General features: G+C 43.6%; 1 protein-coding gene across 4 annotated transcripts in view; it reads right to left on the bottom strand.

The window, feature by feature from the left end:
* NEK1 (NIMA related kinase 1) overlaps positions 1-14,129 on the bottom strand; it is a 145,371-nt gene that overhangs the window by 93,791 nt on the left and 37,451 nt on the right. For all 4 annotated transcript variants that reach the window (XM_056560925.1, XM_056560943.1, XM_056560935.1 and 1 more), the window contains 4 exons: positions 6,177-6,224; positions 4,802-4,876; positions 3,503-3,669; positions 3,122-3,244 (listed from right to left, as the gene is read on the bottom strand). In XM_056560925.1, the coding sequence (XP_056416900.1) occupies positions 3,122-3,244; positions 3,503-3,669; positions 4,802-4,876; positions 6,177-6,224 (413 nt within the window). The remainder of the gene's footprint in view (positions 1-3,121; positions 3,245-3,502; positions 3,670-4,801; positions 4,877-6,176; positions 6,225-14,129) is intronic.

Genomic DNA, 14,129 nt, shown 5'->3' with positions numbered 1-14,129 from the left:
CGATATCAATCCGTTTAATAATTTTTCAATCGGGTTGCAAATGGCTGTAAAATAATCCCACTGATGTCAATGGGATTTTTTTTTTTTACAATTCTTTATCATATGTTTGCTTCCTGTTCCGTTTTTTTATTTATTTATTTTTTGACAGGGGGAAAAGATGTTGCATGCAGTATTTTTTCTCCAGTCAAAAATAACGGCATAGAAAAAGGATATTATAAATTTAACAATGAAGTCTATGGCAGACGGATGAGCCTTTAAAGGGGTACTCCCGTGGAAAACTTTTTTTTTTCTTTTTTAAGATCAACTGGTGCCAGAAAGTTAAACAGATTTGCCATTACCGGCGGGTCCCTGGCTGCTAATAGCAGCCGGGACCTGACACCCATGACGATCATGGCAGTGCATAAATGTACATCATGGCGCATTAAGTACCACGTCACCATGACGTACATTTACGTGCATTGTCGTTAAGGGGTTAATGTCATCCATTTGCACACGGTTTATAAATATCCATTTTTGAACCGTTATTACTTCTGAGCATGCTCAGAAGAGGTGAAATCAGCGGACTCCTGCAGTGCTGCGGGACAACTACTACTCCCATCATGGAACAGACTTGTTTCCATGATGGGAGTATTTGTTCACCAGAAGACAATGGCCGTGTGAACGTAGCCTAAAATGTATTACAAATACTGTCCAAAACACTGTGTGTGAAAATGGCCTTAATGGTAACTTGGGGGTGACCAACTGGGGGGGGGGGGGGATTTAGACAGCGGCCGACAATCATCCCGATCTCCAGCTGTTCAGTGAAAAAGCATCCGCACTGCATTTATTTGCTCTTTAAGACACCAATACAAGTGAATAGCTGAGTGCTGGCTAAAGCAAGGGAGGACTCTTCTCCCTACTCCGTGTGCAGCAGTATAGTATTCAGGGGCACAGTTTGTGGCAGGGTTATATCCGGGGCAAAGTATGTGGCAGTATTATGGTATGGTGTGGCAGGGTTATATCGCATGGTGTGAGGCAGTTTAATATACAGGGGCACAGTATGTAGCAGTATATGATTCAGAGGCACAGTGTGTGGAAGTATTCAGGTCATACTGGGAGTTCTACAAAAAAAAAAAAAAAAAAGCAGTCTATTGAGGCTTATTACTCAATGATTGACAGTGGAAAGATGAGGTGCAACAGAAGCCCAGGGGTGTGGAAATGTAATAAAAAAAACTACTTGTCCACGGGACTAAAACGGCGCAAAATCTACTAAAATCTACTATTTTTACACACTAATTTTTTTTACTCCTCGCCCTATTATAGCCATAACTACCTACTATAATGATACCTTTTAATTTTTCAATAACATTGTCTGAACCAAAAAAATAATAATTAGGGGTAGACTTTGAAAAAATAAAAATAAAAAAGGGAAGCTTGCAATGGTGCTGCTCAATCGGGTAAAATTCACAGGAGTCCAGATGTAAATGGTATCAAGGTTTATTGACACAAAATACAAAAGGACAAAAACATTTTACATAGTACAAGACGCGTTTTGGGAGTAAACTCTCCCTTTGTCAAATGTGACAATTTTTCTTTTCTACACCATTTACCTTGTGGTTGAGCTAACATGTTATTTTGATACTTTAGACCGGCCTGATTACAGCAATACCAGATTTGTATAGTTTCCATCATGTTTTACTAATTAAAATAAAATTCTGAACTTTTTTGAATTTTTTTAATTGCCATTTTTTGACCCCTGTAGCTTTTTTTTTTAATTTTTTTTTTGCATACTAGGCTGTATGAGGGTTAATTTTTTGCACCATAATCTGCTTTTTGTATTGGTACCATTTTGGTATCGATCTGACTTTTTAATCGCTTTTTAACTTTTTTTTTCTGGGATATTATAAAAATTGCAATTCTGTGGTTTGGTATTTTTTTTTTTTTACATTTACGTCATTTACTGTACGGGATACATAATGTTATATTTTAATAGTTTGTACAATTACACACGCAGCGATACTAAATATGTTTATTTTTATGTTCTTATATAGGAAAAGGGGGTGATTGGAACTTGGAAGGGGGGTTAATGTGTGTCTTTTAAACTTTTATTAAAACTTTTTTTGTTTGTTTTTTTGTTTTACACTTTATAACACTTTTAGGAGGAATCATTAGATTCCTCATACAGATCAATAGAGTTCTATTGAACTCCATTGATCTGTGTGCTCTGCAATCCATTGATAGAGCCTAGTCCAGCCAGGATCTATCAATGACAGAGCCTCTGGCTGTCCGGGCATGCTGGAAGTTGTAGTTTTGCAACAGCTGGAGGCGCCCTGGTTGGATAACACTGCCATAGATGGTCATGCATTTCATTCTTTCGGCTGTTGCATCCAGAATTACTGCAGGGAAATATCCGCAGTGGAAATTCTTAAATGGGCACTGTCACCAAACTTATTTTTTTTTATATGTTGCAGTACTTATGTACTACAACATATCTCTAATATATCTTCATAATTTTTTATCATTAAAATAGTTTATATTAATTTTGAAAACCGGCCGCTAGGGGTCTCCCTCCTAGTGGCCGGCTGCAGGCTGGCGTGACGTCACGCTTGAATACGGAGCGATGCCGGACGGGAAATTGGTCCTAATTCATTGGAAGCGAGTGCAGAGAGCCCATTGGCTCCCTGGCCTCAGGGTGTTCGGGGGAGACAGAGCGGGGTTCGGGGGGGGGGGGGGACAGAGCGGGGTTCGGGCGGGACTGAGAGCGGGGTTCAGGCACCCTGTATATATGAGCTAAGGGCGGAAGTCTGCCCTCCCAACAGGCATCAGTGACGTTGCGCCTGCTGGGGAAGTTTGCCTGGTAAGTGAGCAAACTACCAGGTAGACAAAAAGGCATTTCTGAGATAGTGAAAAAATAAATTTAAAGGCAGAGAGGGGGTTAGGGATAAATGGGCAATAGGCAGGGACAGAAAAAAGTGTGAATGGTGCGGCAGAATTCCATGAAAATAATGAGAGGCTGCTGTACTAAATTTTCCACAGCAAACCTCTGGAGCAGAATTCCACTCGGAAAATACATAGTGTGAATGAATCCCAATAATTGGAAACTTCTTTCCCATAATTATTTGACCGAAATAGACAAACTCACCTGTCTACAAATGCTTGTCTGGACACCTCTTCCAGCCTCTTCAATTCCTTCCTCACTGCATCTCCATCAGGTAATGCAGAATGAGCAACTGGGCCATTGGAGGGCTCCAACTGGACTGCAGCTCTGCAGGAACCATTAAGAGAATCAATTCATATCAGAATGTTTTCCATCCATTAACAATATTTCTTTGTTAAACAGACAAACAAATAAATAAATAAAGTAAATAAAAACCATTAGAACATACAGTAGTTAGAACATTCATGGGGATTTCTTATTGCGGCAAGTAACTGACATACCAAAAGAATGATTTTCGGCCATTCAGCATTCAGATATTGTTCTGACACATTCATTGTTCTACATTTCATCACGCATTTCACATACTTAGGTGCTGCTTCAAGGTTCTGCATTTCTGCTTTGTGCTTGACCTCTCTGTCATCTGCTGATCTCTGTTTCTGCAGCTGGTTAAGTATAGAATGGTAATGTTCATAAGATGCTCGAACAGCAGCCTGCGGAGGGGCTGCTCCTCCTCCTCCTCCAAAAAATGGTGCCTAGGAATGGAAAGAGTAAGAAGTATCACAATAAAGGGCTCAATTGCCCTATAGGTCTTGCTGTACCCATGTTTATTGGTTTTAACCGCTTAAAGGAGTACTATGGCACTTTTTTTTATTAACCCTCCGTGCCCGGGCTGCAAAATGAAACAAAACAAACTTAAACTCACTTGCCTACGTTCCCCCATTGCTCCGATGTCGGTGTCCCGTTCCCCGGTCCATGTCTTCTTCCGCTTCCTGCTGGTCGGTGAGTCACGCTGCTCTCAGCGTATCACCAGCCACAGCGGGACATTGAGGGTTCGTTTTTTGCGCAGTGATCTGTAATTTTTTTCGGTACCACTTTTTGCGTATATGTAACTTTTTAATCGCTTTTTATAAAAAATAAAAAAAAATTTGGAATGTGATGTGACCCAAAAAAGCAGCGGTCCGGAGCTTGGGTCACGTACAGGATGTAAATGTACGTCCTTGTAAATGTACGTAAATGTACGCTCTATACTGACACCTTTGTCCATTTCAGGAACTGTCCAGAGCGGGATAGGTTTGCTATGGCGATTTGCTCCTGCTCTGGACAGTTCCTGACATGGACAGAGGTGACTGACATGGACTAATTTAAGTGTGAACTGCGGATCTTGACAGCTGTGAACAGCCACAGTGCCTATGCCCTCTTCTAGAATAAATCCTGTTTACTTTCAGTTGGGTTTACTGAACAGCCTATTTTATATCATAAATAGATTTTTTACAAGCTGCAAATATTTCATATTTCAGTAATATTCTTAAGATTTTTGACCCTGATCTTAAAATATTACGCTGGTCTGTTACAAAATAAAAAGGCTTTGATGCCCCCTAGTGGGGCTGAATGGAATCAAATCTGACATGCACTTGACCATGAGAAAGCAGGTGGTCAGCAGGGGGCACTGTGGTTAGACAGAAAAGAAATTCAAAAAGAAAAGTGCATACAAAAGCTGCTAAGTACTGGAAGAATTAAGATTTTTAAGTAGAAGTAATTTACAAATCTGTTTAACTTTCTGGCACCAGATTATTTAAAAAAAAATATATATTTCCACCGGAGTATCCCTTTAACAAAAGGGGTGACCTGAGGGAACAATCACTATAAGAGTTCTTAGACAGTTACCTTTAGATCTCCGCTTCCTCCTGAGCCAATCACATTCTTCCAACCTTGCTCTCTTGCGCGGTTTATCCGCTCCAACTGCAAACATAAAAATAATAGAATTTAATTTATCTAAAGGTTTAGAATAAGTTTAAGAACTGATAAAAGGGGTTAAAATAGAATATTTGTTTATTTTTATTTAAACTAAATAAAATGCTCTGAGCCCCAAAAGGCAATAAATATGTGACTGACATGGACTAATTTAAGTGTGAACTGCGGATCTTGACAGCTGTGAACAGCCACAGTGCCTATGCCCTCTTCTAGAATAAATCCTGTTTACTTTCAGTTGGGTTTACTGAACAGCCTATTTTATATCATAAATAGATTTTTTACAAGCTGCAAATATTTCATATTTCAGTAATATTCTTAAGATTTTTGACCCTGATCTTAAAATATTACGCTGGTCTGTTACAAAATAAAAAGGCTTTGATGCCTCCTAGTGGTGCTGAATGGAATCAAATCTGACATGCACTTGACCATGAGAAAGCAGGTGTATACAGAATAAAGCAGTGGTTCTCAACCTTTTTGGTGACTGTAAACCCCCCCCCCCCCCCAAGGGCTGAAAGTATGTCCGCGGGTACCCCTCGTGCTGAACTTATGTCCGAGGGGTACCATTATTAACTGTTATGGCACAAGGGGATACAGATGGAAGGGGGGGGGGGAATAATCATTCCCCCCTCCCTCTGATCCCCTTTTGCCATTATCCCTCTCTCTTTCTCCATCTTAATGCCCTTGTGCTATTATTTCTCTCCCCCACCCGTCCCCCCTCCGATCCCCCTGGGCTAATAGATTATATATAAATAGATAGATATCTAACATCCCTCCCATACACTTAGTTTTTACATCACCCGGCTTGTTCGGGTACTGCTTCCAGAGTCCCCGCAATGCGCTGACAAATGCATGGCCGATATTTGTCAGCGCATTGTGTACCCCAGAACAACTGATGGCGTATCCCTAGGGGTATGCGTACGATCGGTTGAGAATTCCTGGTATAAAGAATGATGCAGGTGCAAGAATGAGCCATGCCTGAAGATATAGTTTCACAATTCCTCTATATTACCTAAAAAAGTATTTTCTAACCAGGGTACCTCCAGCTGTTGCAAAACTACAACTCCCAGCATGCTCCAGCTGTTGCAATACTACAAATCCCAGCATGCCCGGACAGCCAAAGGCTGTCCGGGCATGCTGAGAGTTGTAGTATTGCAACAGCTGGAGGCACCCTGGCTGGGAAACACTGATCTTACATATAGCGATTAGACTACATGTGTTCATTAAAGTATGTATAACAAAGGAAAATGGGTGCAAAGCCACATCTATGAAGTTCAAGTCATCTACTCACCCTCTCCTTTTCCAGTCTTCTCATCTGTTCAGCTCTCAATAAGTTAATCTGAAATGTAGTAATAATTTACACATTACCAATGAGCACTGATCATGCGCCGGAAAATGTCTGCAAAATTTATTTTGTTGAAATATACATTTTCCAGAAGCAAATAATTGTGATTCATTGCTTATGGTCAAATTATAATTATTATGGATTATCTGAACATTTATCTCTTTGCTAGATGATGCACTACCTACCCAACATTGGGACAATTAGGACAAATTCGATAATGTACAGAAGACTCTCAAAATAATACCATATCAGTAAATATTCACCTATAAACATACACAGGGATGCAGAATAAAGGGGCCTTGATAGCCTTGAGCCAGCGATTTGCTACTCTAGGCTTTCAACAATGTGCTTGTGCAGGTAGTTAAAGGAGTACTGCAGCGGTATATAACTTATCCCCTAAGTGTATGATCACTGGGACCCCCTGCGATCTCCCGTATGTGGACCCGTCACTGCCGCACTCCTTCTGTCGACCTCACTAAGAGGTCGACCGACACACCTCATCCATTCAGCTCTATGGGAGAGGCGGTCGGGGATTTTGTCCTGCTCTGGACAGTTCCTAAAATGGACAGCAGAGGTCAGCAGAGAGCACTGTGGTCATGACATCAGAGGAAATGCTTTTCTTTTTGGGATTTCCCTTTAATATACAGCCCCTAAGAAGTACTGGCAGGATTAAGATTTTTTTAAAAGAAGTAATTTACAAATCTGTTTAACTTTCTGGCACCAGTTGATTTAAAAATAAATAAATAAACAAATAAATAAATAAAGAAGAGGTTTCCACTGGAGTACCCCTTTAAGCTTTTTCACATAACCTGTCAGTGACATTTTACCTCTTTTAACTTGTGACAAGCAGTCAGGCCTTCTATAGAGGTTTGTGCTTTACTTCGGCTTGGTTCACACCCCGATTTGTGCCTCCAAGGTACACATACAACAGAAAACTCATGTTGACGTGTCTGATCTCCGATAGGCTTGGGCCATATTCATTTCAATTGCCCAACTGCAGTTAGCTAGTGACTACGCTCTAAGCTTTGTCTCATTCTGAAAAGTGCTGCATACCACATTTATCTGTCCAAGCCAAATATTGTATATGCTCTGGAAATTACCCAACTTTTTAATACCCCAGGGTGCCCAGAGTCTAGGGGTGTTCTTATTTTATGAATACACCTGACATTCCTGTGATAGGAGGGTTTTTGCGCCACTTCTATTGGCGAATTCATCAGAGGGGCATAGTCTTCATTACATTACTGTGTTGATGCTGCAGAAAGGGGCTGGGCTTTACATCAGGGGCATGCTGGAGCTGCGAGTCTCAGGCAGAAGGATGTTGAAAAAAAAAAAGAGGTGCGCACCTCATGCACCTTACCTAGTTGAGTTATGCTGCAAGCATAACATCTAATAGCGCATATACAGAGATCGCAGCCTCCTAGTCCCTCCGGTATCCCACTGGCAGGGAGCGGTCAGAAATGCAGCAATGGAGAATGGTATTACCTCGAAAACAGGACATCATGCGGGGCGCAGAACTCACAGAAGCAGTGGATGAGAAACGATTTATTGGAAGATGAAAATGCAACACATAGAAATTAGCATTTCCAGCCCAAACTGGGCTCTTCGTCAGGCACTAGAACAGTGAAATCAACTCCTGATTAAAAAAGATGAAATGAATTACTTCCGGGTGAATGGACCGCAACTCAGAACTGGAAATGAAACCGGAATAGTAACAATACGGAATCACAATCACAATAAAAATACACAGTAATTGTGTAATTGACACTCCGGTTTCTAGATGTCAACTCCACCATGTGTGCCTGCGCGTTATCTTCTCCTTGTCCGTTTACATTTTATGGTACTGCGAATGCGTACATGCTGCCGTGAATAGGTTTTGTATTTTTATCAGATATAATTTTGTCAGATATAATACTAATTTTGTATGTTTTATCATTATTAGCGCTATTAATTATTTTTATTCTTATTGTGCTGACTATTTTCAATTAATGTGTATTTTTATTGTGATTGTGATTACATATTGTTACTATTCCGGTTTCATTTCCGCTTCTGTGTTACGGTCCATTCACCTGGAAGTAATTTCTTTTTTAATCATGAGTTGATTTGACTGTTCTAGTGCCTTACGAAGAGCCCAGTCCGGACTGGAAACACTAATTTGTATGTGTTGCATTTTTGTCTTCCAATGAATCGTTTCTCATCACCTGCTTCTGTGAGTTCTGCACCCCGCTTGATGTCCCGTTTTTGAGGTAATACTTACTGTTCTCTGTTGAGGCAGAAGGATGTTATGTGATCTCTTACCATTCTGTAAGGGTAGGGTATAATGGGGGTAATATTACCTGCACAATCCTTTTCTCTTCTGATTCCCCATGTTTCAGCATGGGAGCGTGGCTTATGCAGCCAGGGAGTTGAAACATTTGGAATCAGAAGAGAAAAAGGTTTCTGTGGGTCTTATTACCCTAATCATCTTTTACACTTGCAGGATGGTATGAGATACATACATACATCTCATATAACCACAAACCCGGCTCCAGCTCGCCCTTTATGTATATCACAGCCCACCGGTCCTCTTTAATGGAACTTATTTGGAATCAAATGCAGAGATTTTTACAATGGACCCACAAACAAAATTGTATGACCAAGTACAGTTAAACCATGACCAACTTTTCAGATGTCGGATTCCACTGAACATGATAACCTGGAATGACGTTATTCTAAGATATGCAAACTGAGAGATCAAGAATTGTACTACTGAAGGCCTTTGTGCACTATAGAATTTCCACCCAATTTCTGTGTGCAGAAAATTCCACCTCAAAAATAAAATTCTGCAATGGGAGGCGGCTGCACTGGAATCTCTGCCTAGAATTTCGCTATAGTCCCCTAGAATGGAAATAAACATTACGGCAGCTCCTTTTGGCAGCCAATGACCATGCAAGTTTGCCAACAAATTTGTGCCTTGATTGTCTGCAGCATTATTGGCTGTATATGGCACCGGATCCTTTGTTTTCATTTTAAGAAATCAACAATAAAACTGTGGCAAATTAAAAAAAATCTGAAATAATTTACTCATGGTTATGGGCTCAGGGATACCATGTTAGTTTTAATAGAGGGTACTTCGAGTTTAAAAACTGTTGCTGGAGTGGGGAGTAAGCAGCCGTTCTCAGACACAGGGGCACACCACAGGTGGCAACTAGTCAACACTTCTTCCGGACAGAAAATGAAGTATTTCTCCAAAAAAAAAATAATAATAAGATTGCAGTAACACGTTTTGCTACACACGTTTATTCCCTTTGTGTGTTTTGGAACTAAACCAAAAAAATAGGGAAAAAAAGCAAATTGGTCATAATGTCACACCAAACTCCAAAAATGGTCTGGACAAAATTATTGGCACCCTTTCAAAATTGTGGATAAATAAGATTGTTTCAAGCATGTGATGCTCCTTTAAACTCACCTGGGGCAAGTAACAGGTGTGGGCAATATAAAAAAATCACATCTGAAAGCAGATAAAAAAAAGAAGAGAAGTTCACTTAGTCTTTGCATTGTGTGTCTGTGTGTGCCACACTAAGCATGGACAACAGAAAGAGGAGAAGACAACTATCTGAGGACTTGAGAACTAAAATGGTGTAAAAATATCAACAATCTCGAGGTTACAAGTCCATCTCCAGAGATCTAGATTTACCTTTGTCCACAGTGCGCAACATTATCAAGAAGTTTGCAACCCATGGCACTGTAGCTAATCTCCCTGGGCGTGGATGGAAGAGAAAAATTGATTTAAGGTGTCAATGCAGGATAGTCCGGATGGTGGATAAGCAGTCCCAAACAAGTTCCAAAGATATTGAAACTGTCCTGCAGGCCCAGGGAGCATCAGTGTCAGCACGAACTATCCGTCGAAATTTAAATGAAATGAAACACTATGGCAGTAAACCCAGGAGGACCCCTCTACTGACACAGAGACCTAAAAAAGCAAGACTACATTTTGCCGAAATGAACTTGAGTAAGCCAAAATCCCTCTGGGAAAACATCTTGTGGACAGATGAGACCAAGATAGAGCTTTTTGGTAAAGCGAGGTGCTTTTTACCGAAAATAAAACGGAACGAGGCCTACAAAGAAAAGAACACAGTACCTACAGTGAAATATGGTGGAGGTTCAATGATGTTTTGGGGTTGTTTTGCTGCCTCCGGCACTGGGTGCCTTGAATGTGTTAAAGGCATCATGAAATCTGAGGATTACCAATGGATTTTGGGTAGCACTGTACAGCCCAGTGTCAGAAAGCAGGGTTTGCGTCCGAGATCTTGGGTCTTCCAGCAGGACAATGACCCCAAACATAGGTCAAAAAGCATCCAGAAATGGATGGCAACAAAGCGCTGGAGAGTTCTGAAGTGGCCTTCAATGAGTCCAGATCTAAATCCCATTGAACACCTGTGGAGAGATCTTAAAATTACTGTTGGGAAAAGGCGCCCTTCCATTAAGAGAGACCTGGAGCAGTTTGCAAAGGAAGAGTGGTCCAACATTCTGGCTGTGAGGTGTAAGAAGCTTATTGATGGTTATAGGAAGCGACTGATTTCAGTTATTTTTTCCAAAGGGTGTGCCACCAAATATAAAAGTTAAGGGTGCCAATATTTTTGTCAGGATCAATTTTTTGAGTTTGGTGTGAAATTATATCCAATTAGCTTTTTTTCCTCCTTTTTTGGTTTAGTTCCAATAAACGCAAAGGGAATAAACATGTGTATAGCAAAACATGTGTTACTGCAATCCTTTTCTGTGAGAAAGAAGGAGATTTTTTTTTAACACTTACCGTAAAATCTCTTTCTCGAAGGATCCATTGGGGGACACAGACCGTGGGTATATGCTGCCGTCTCTAGGAGGTGTGACACTATGGCAACAAAAACAGTTGGCTCCTCCCAGCAGGATATACCCGCCTTCAGGCTCTGAGCTAATCAGTTTAAAGTTCCAGAGCAATAGGAGGAGACTAACAAGTCAAGAAAAAACCAAAACTGTCCGAGAACCAGAAGAAAAAACATAACTGAACACACCCTCGGACAGAGAACCAAGGAAAATCCCAAAAGGGTGGGAGCTGTGTCCCCCAATTGATCCTTCGAGAAAGAGATTTTACGGTAAGTGTTAAAAAATCTCCTTTTCTCTATCGGCTACATTGGGGGACAAAGACCGTGGGACGTACCAAAGCTGTCCCTTGGTTGGGCAGATAACCAGTCAGGCAGACGGCCAAGCCACTGCCGCCTGCAACACTTTACGGCCCAGACTAGCATCAGCCGATGCGAATGTATGAACTCGGTAGAACCTCGAGAAAGTGTGCAAAGACGACCAGGTAGCCGCCTTGCAAATCTGCGAAGCCGAGGCTCTATTCTGGAGAGAATAAGAAAAAGGAATCACACTGACGAAACGAAGAAGTGATGGAGAGATAAGACCGAACAGCCCGAACAACATCCAGCTTGTGTAGTAAGCACTTCTTAGGATGAGAAGGAGCAGGACAAAAAGACAGGAGGACAATGTCTTCATTGAGATGAAAGGCCGAAACCACCTTAGGCAAAAAGGAGAGATCTGCCCGGAAAACAACCTTGTCTTGGTGGATCACCAGAAACTGAGAACGGCAGGAGAGAGCTGCCAATTCAGACACCTTCCGGATGGAGGTGATAGCAACAAGAAACGCCACTTTCCAAGAAAGGAGGCGGAGAGACACCTCTCTAAGGGGCTCAAAGGGTACACCCTGGAGGGCACTCAGAACCAAATTCAAGTCCCAAGGGGGAGAGGGTGACCGCTAAGAAGGAACAGCGTGCTTCACTCCTTGAAGGAAAGTCCGGACATGAGAATTAGAAGCCAGGGGCCGCTGGAAAAGAACAGTAAGGGCCGAAACCTGACCTTTAAGTGAACTGAGAGGCAACCCTAACTGCAAAAAGGAGAGAAGACGGGGAACCGAGAAGGTTACCGGGGTGAAGTCTCGAGCTTCACACCAACGAAAATAAGACCGCCAAGTACGGTGGTAAATTCCTGCAGAGGAGGGCTTACGAGCCTTGAGCATGGTGTGAATGACTTGGGAAGAGAACCCGCGGGCCCTCAGAACCGCGGTCTCAACCGCCACGCCGTCAAATGCAGCGACTGTAAATTGGGGTGGCAAAGAGGACCCTGAGAGAGCAGGTCCGGATGGAGCGGAAGGCACAGTGGAGTGTCATCCAGGAGCCTGACTACGTCGGCGTACCATGACCTTCGGGACCAATCTGGAGCTACCAGAATGGCGGGGACGTCCTCTGCCTTGAGCTTCCTCAGCACCCTGGGAAGGAGCGGAAGAGGAGGGAACAGATAGGGTAGGGCAAACCCCGCCCAAGGAATCACTAGGGCGTCCACTGCCAGGGCCTGAGGGTCCCGGGACTTGGACACAAAAGGAAGGATCTTCCGATTGTGCCGGGACGCGAAGAGGTCCACGTCCGGAATGCCCCAGAGGTCGCAGAGTTGTGCGAAGACCTCTGGATGTAGAGACCACTCGCCGGGGTCGGGTGAGGACCGACTGAGGAAGTCCGCTTCCCAGTTGAGCACCCCCGGAACGTGAATCGCCAAAATGGCCGGAACCTTGCTCTCCGCCCAGGTGAGAATCTTGCCGAGCTGCCGAGCTGCGAGGGCCGCCCTGTTGTATTATGTACGCCACGGCCGTGGCGTTGTCCGACTGAATGCGGACAGGACGGGACTGAAGACGGGACTCACAATGAAGAAGACAAAGAAGAATCGCCCGTAATTCTAATATGTTTATCAGAAGAAGGGTCTCCTGAGGAGACCAGAGTCCCTGAACCGTCCAATCCCTGAACACGCCGCCCCAGCCCGACAGGCTGGCATCCGTTGTAACAACCTGCCAGTGAAGGGGAAGAAACGACCACCCTTGGAGAAGAAGGGGGGAGTGGAGCCACCAGAGCAGAGACTGACTGACCCTGCGAGGGAGAACAATCTGACGATCGAGGGACAGAGGAGACCTGTTCCATCGGGAAAGAATCGCCAGTTGAAGGGGGCGGTAATGAAACTGGGCAAAGGGTACGGCCTCCATAGTTGCCACCATCCGACCCAGGAGTTCCATACAAGTGAGAATGGAGACTGATACCCGGGACCAAAGGGAGCGGACCCCGGACCGGAGCGCCAGACGATTGTCCGGCAGAAGACAAATCCGGGCAGAGGCCGTGTCGAATGGAAGTCCCAGGAAGGTTAGAGACTGGGTAGGACGGAGGACTGACTTGTCCCGGTTGACCATGCACCCGAAGCGATCCAGAGTGTGGAGAGTGACGTCCAGATTCTCCAGAGTCTGGGCTCTGGTTGGAGCCTTGATGAGAAGGTCGTCCAGGTAGGGTATCACCGAGATTCCCCTCGACCGTAACAGGCCCATCACTGGCGCAAGGATCTTTGTAAAGACCCGAGGAGCCGTGGCTAGATCGAAGGGGAGAGCAACAAATTGAAAGTGCCCCTCCGGAACCACAAAGCGGAGATACCGATGATGGCCTGGGAATATTGGCACATGGAGGTAGGCATCCTTCCAGGGATGCCACCACCGAACAGAGAGATTCCGTTCGGAAGTGGCGGATGAGAAGGTGATGGTTGAGACGCCTGAGGTCCAAAATTGAACCCACAGAAGCGTCCTTCTTGGGAACCACAAAAAGATTTGACTAGAAACCCCGAAACCATTCCCCTAGAGGAATGGGAACAATAACCCCCTGAAGAAGCAGAGACTGGAGAGCCACTCGAAATTTCTTCTCCAGAGGAGGAGATCGGGGGGCCCGGGAGCGAAAAAAGCGATCCGGTAACCGTTGGACACCACATCCCTGACCCAAGAGTCCTGAATGTGATAGGTCCAAATGTCTCGAAAAAACAAGAGACGACCGCTCACCCGAGAAGAAACCGCGGGTGGGGGCC

Source organism: Hyla sarda, chromosome 1, assembly GCF_029499605.1.
Source record: "Hyla sarda isolate aHylSar1 chromosome 1, aHylSar1.hap1, whole genome shotgun sequence".
NCBI lineage: Eukaryota > Metazoa > Chordata > Amphibia > Anura > Hylidae > Hyla > Hyla sarda.
This window is presented reverse-complemented; position numbering and strand designations above follow the sequence as displayed.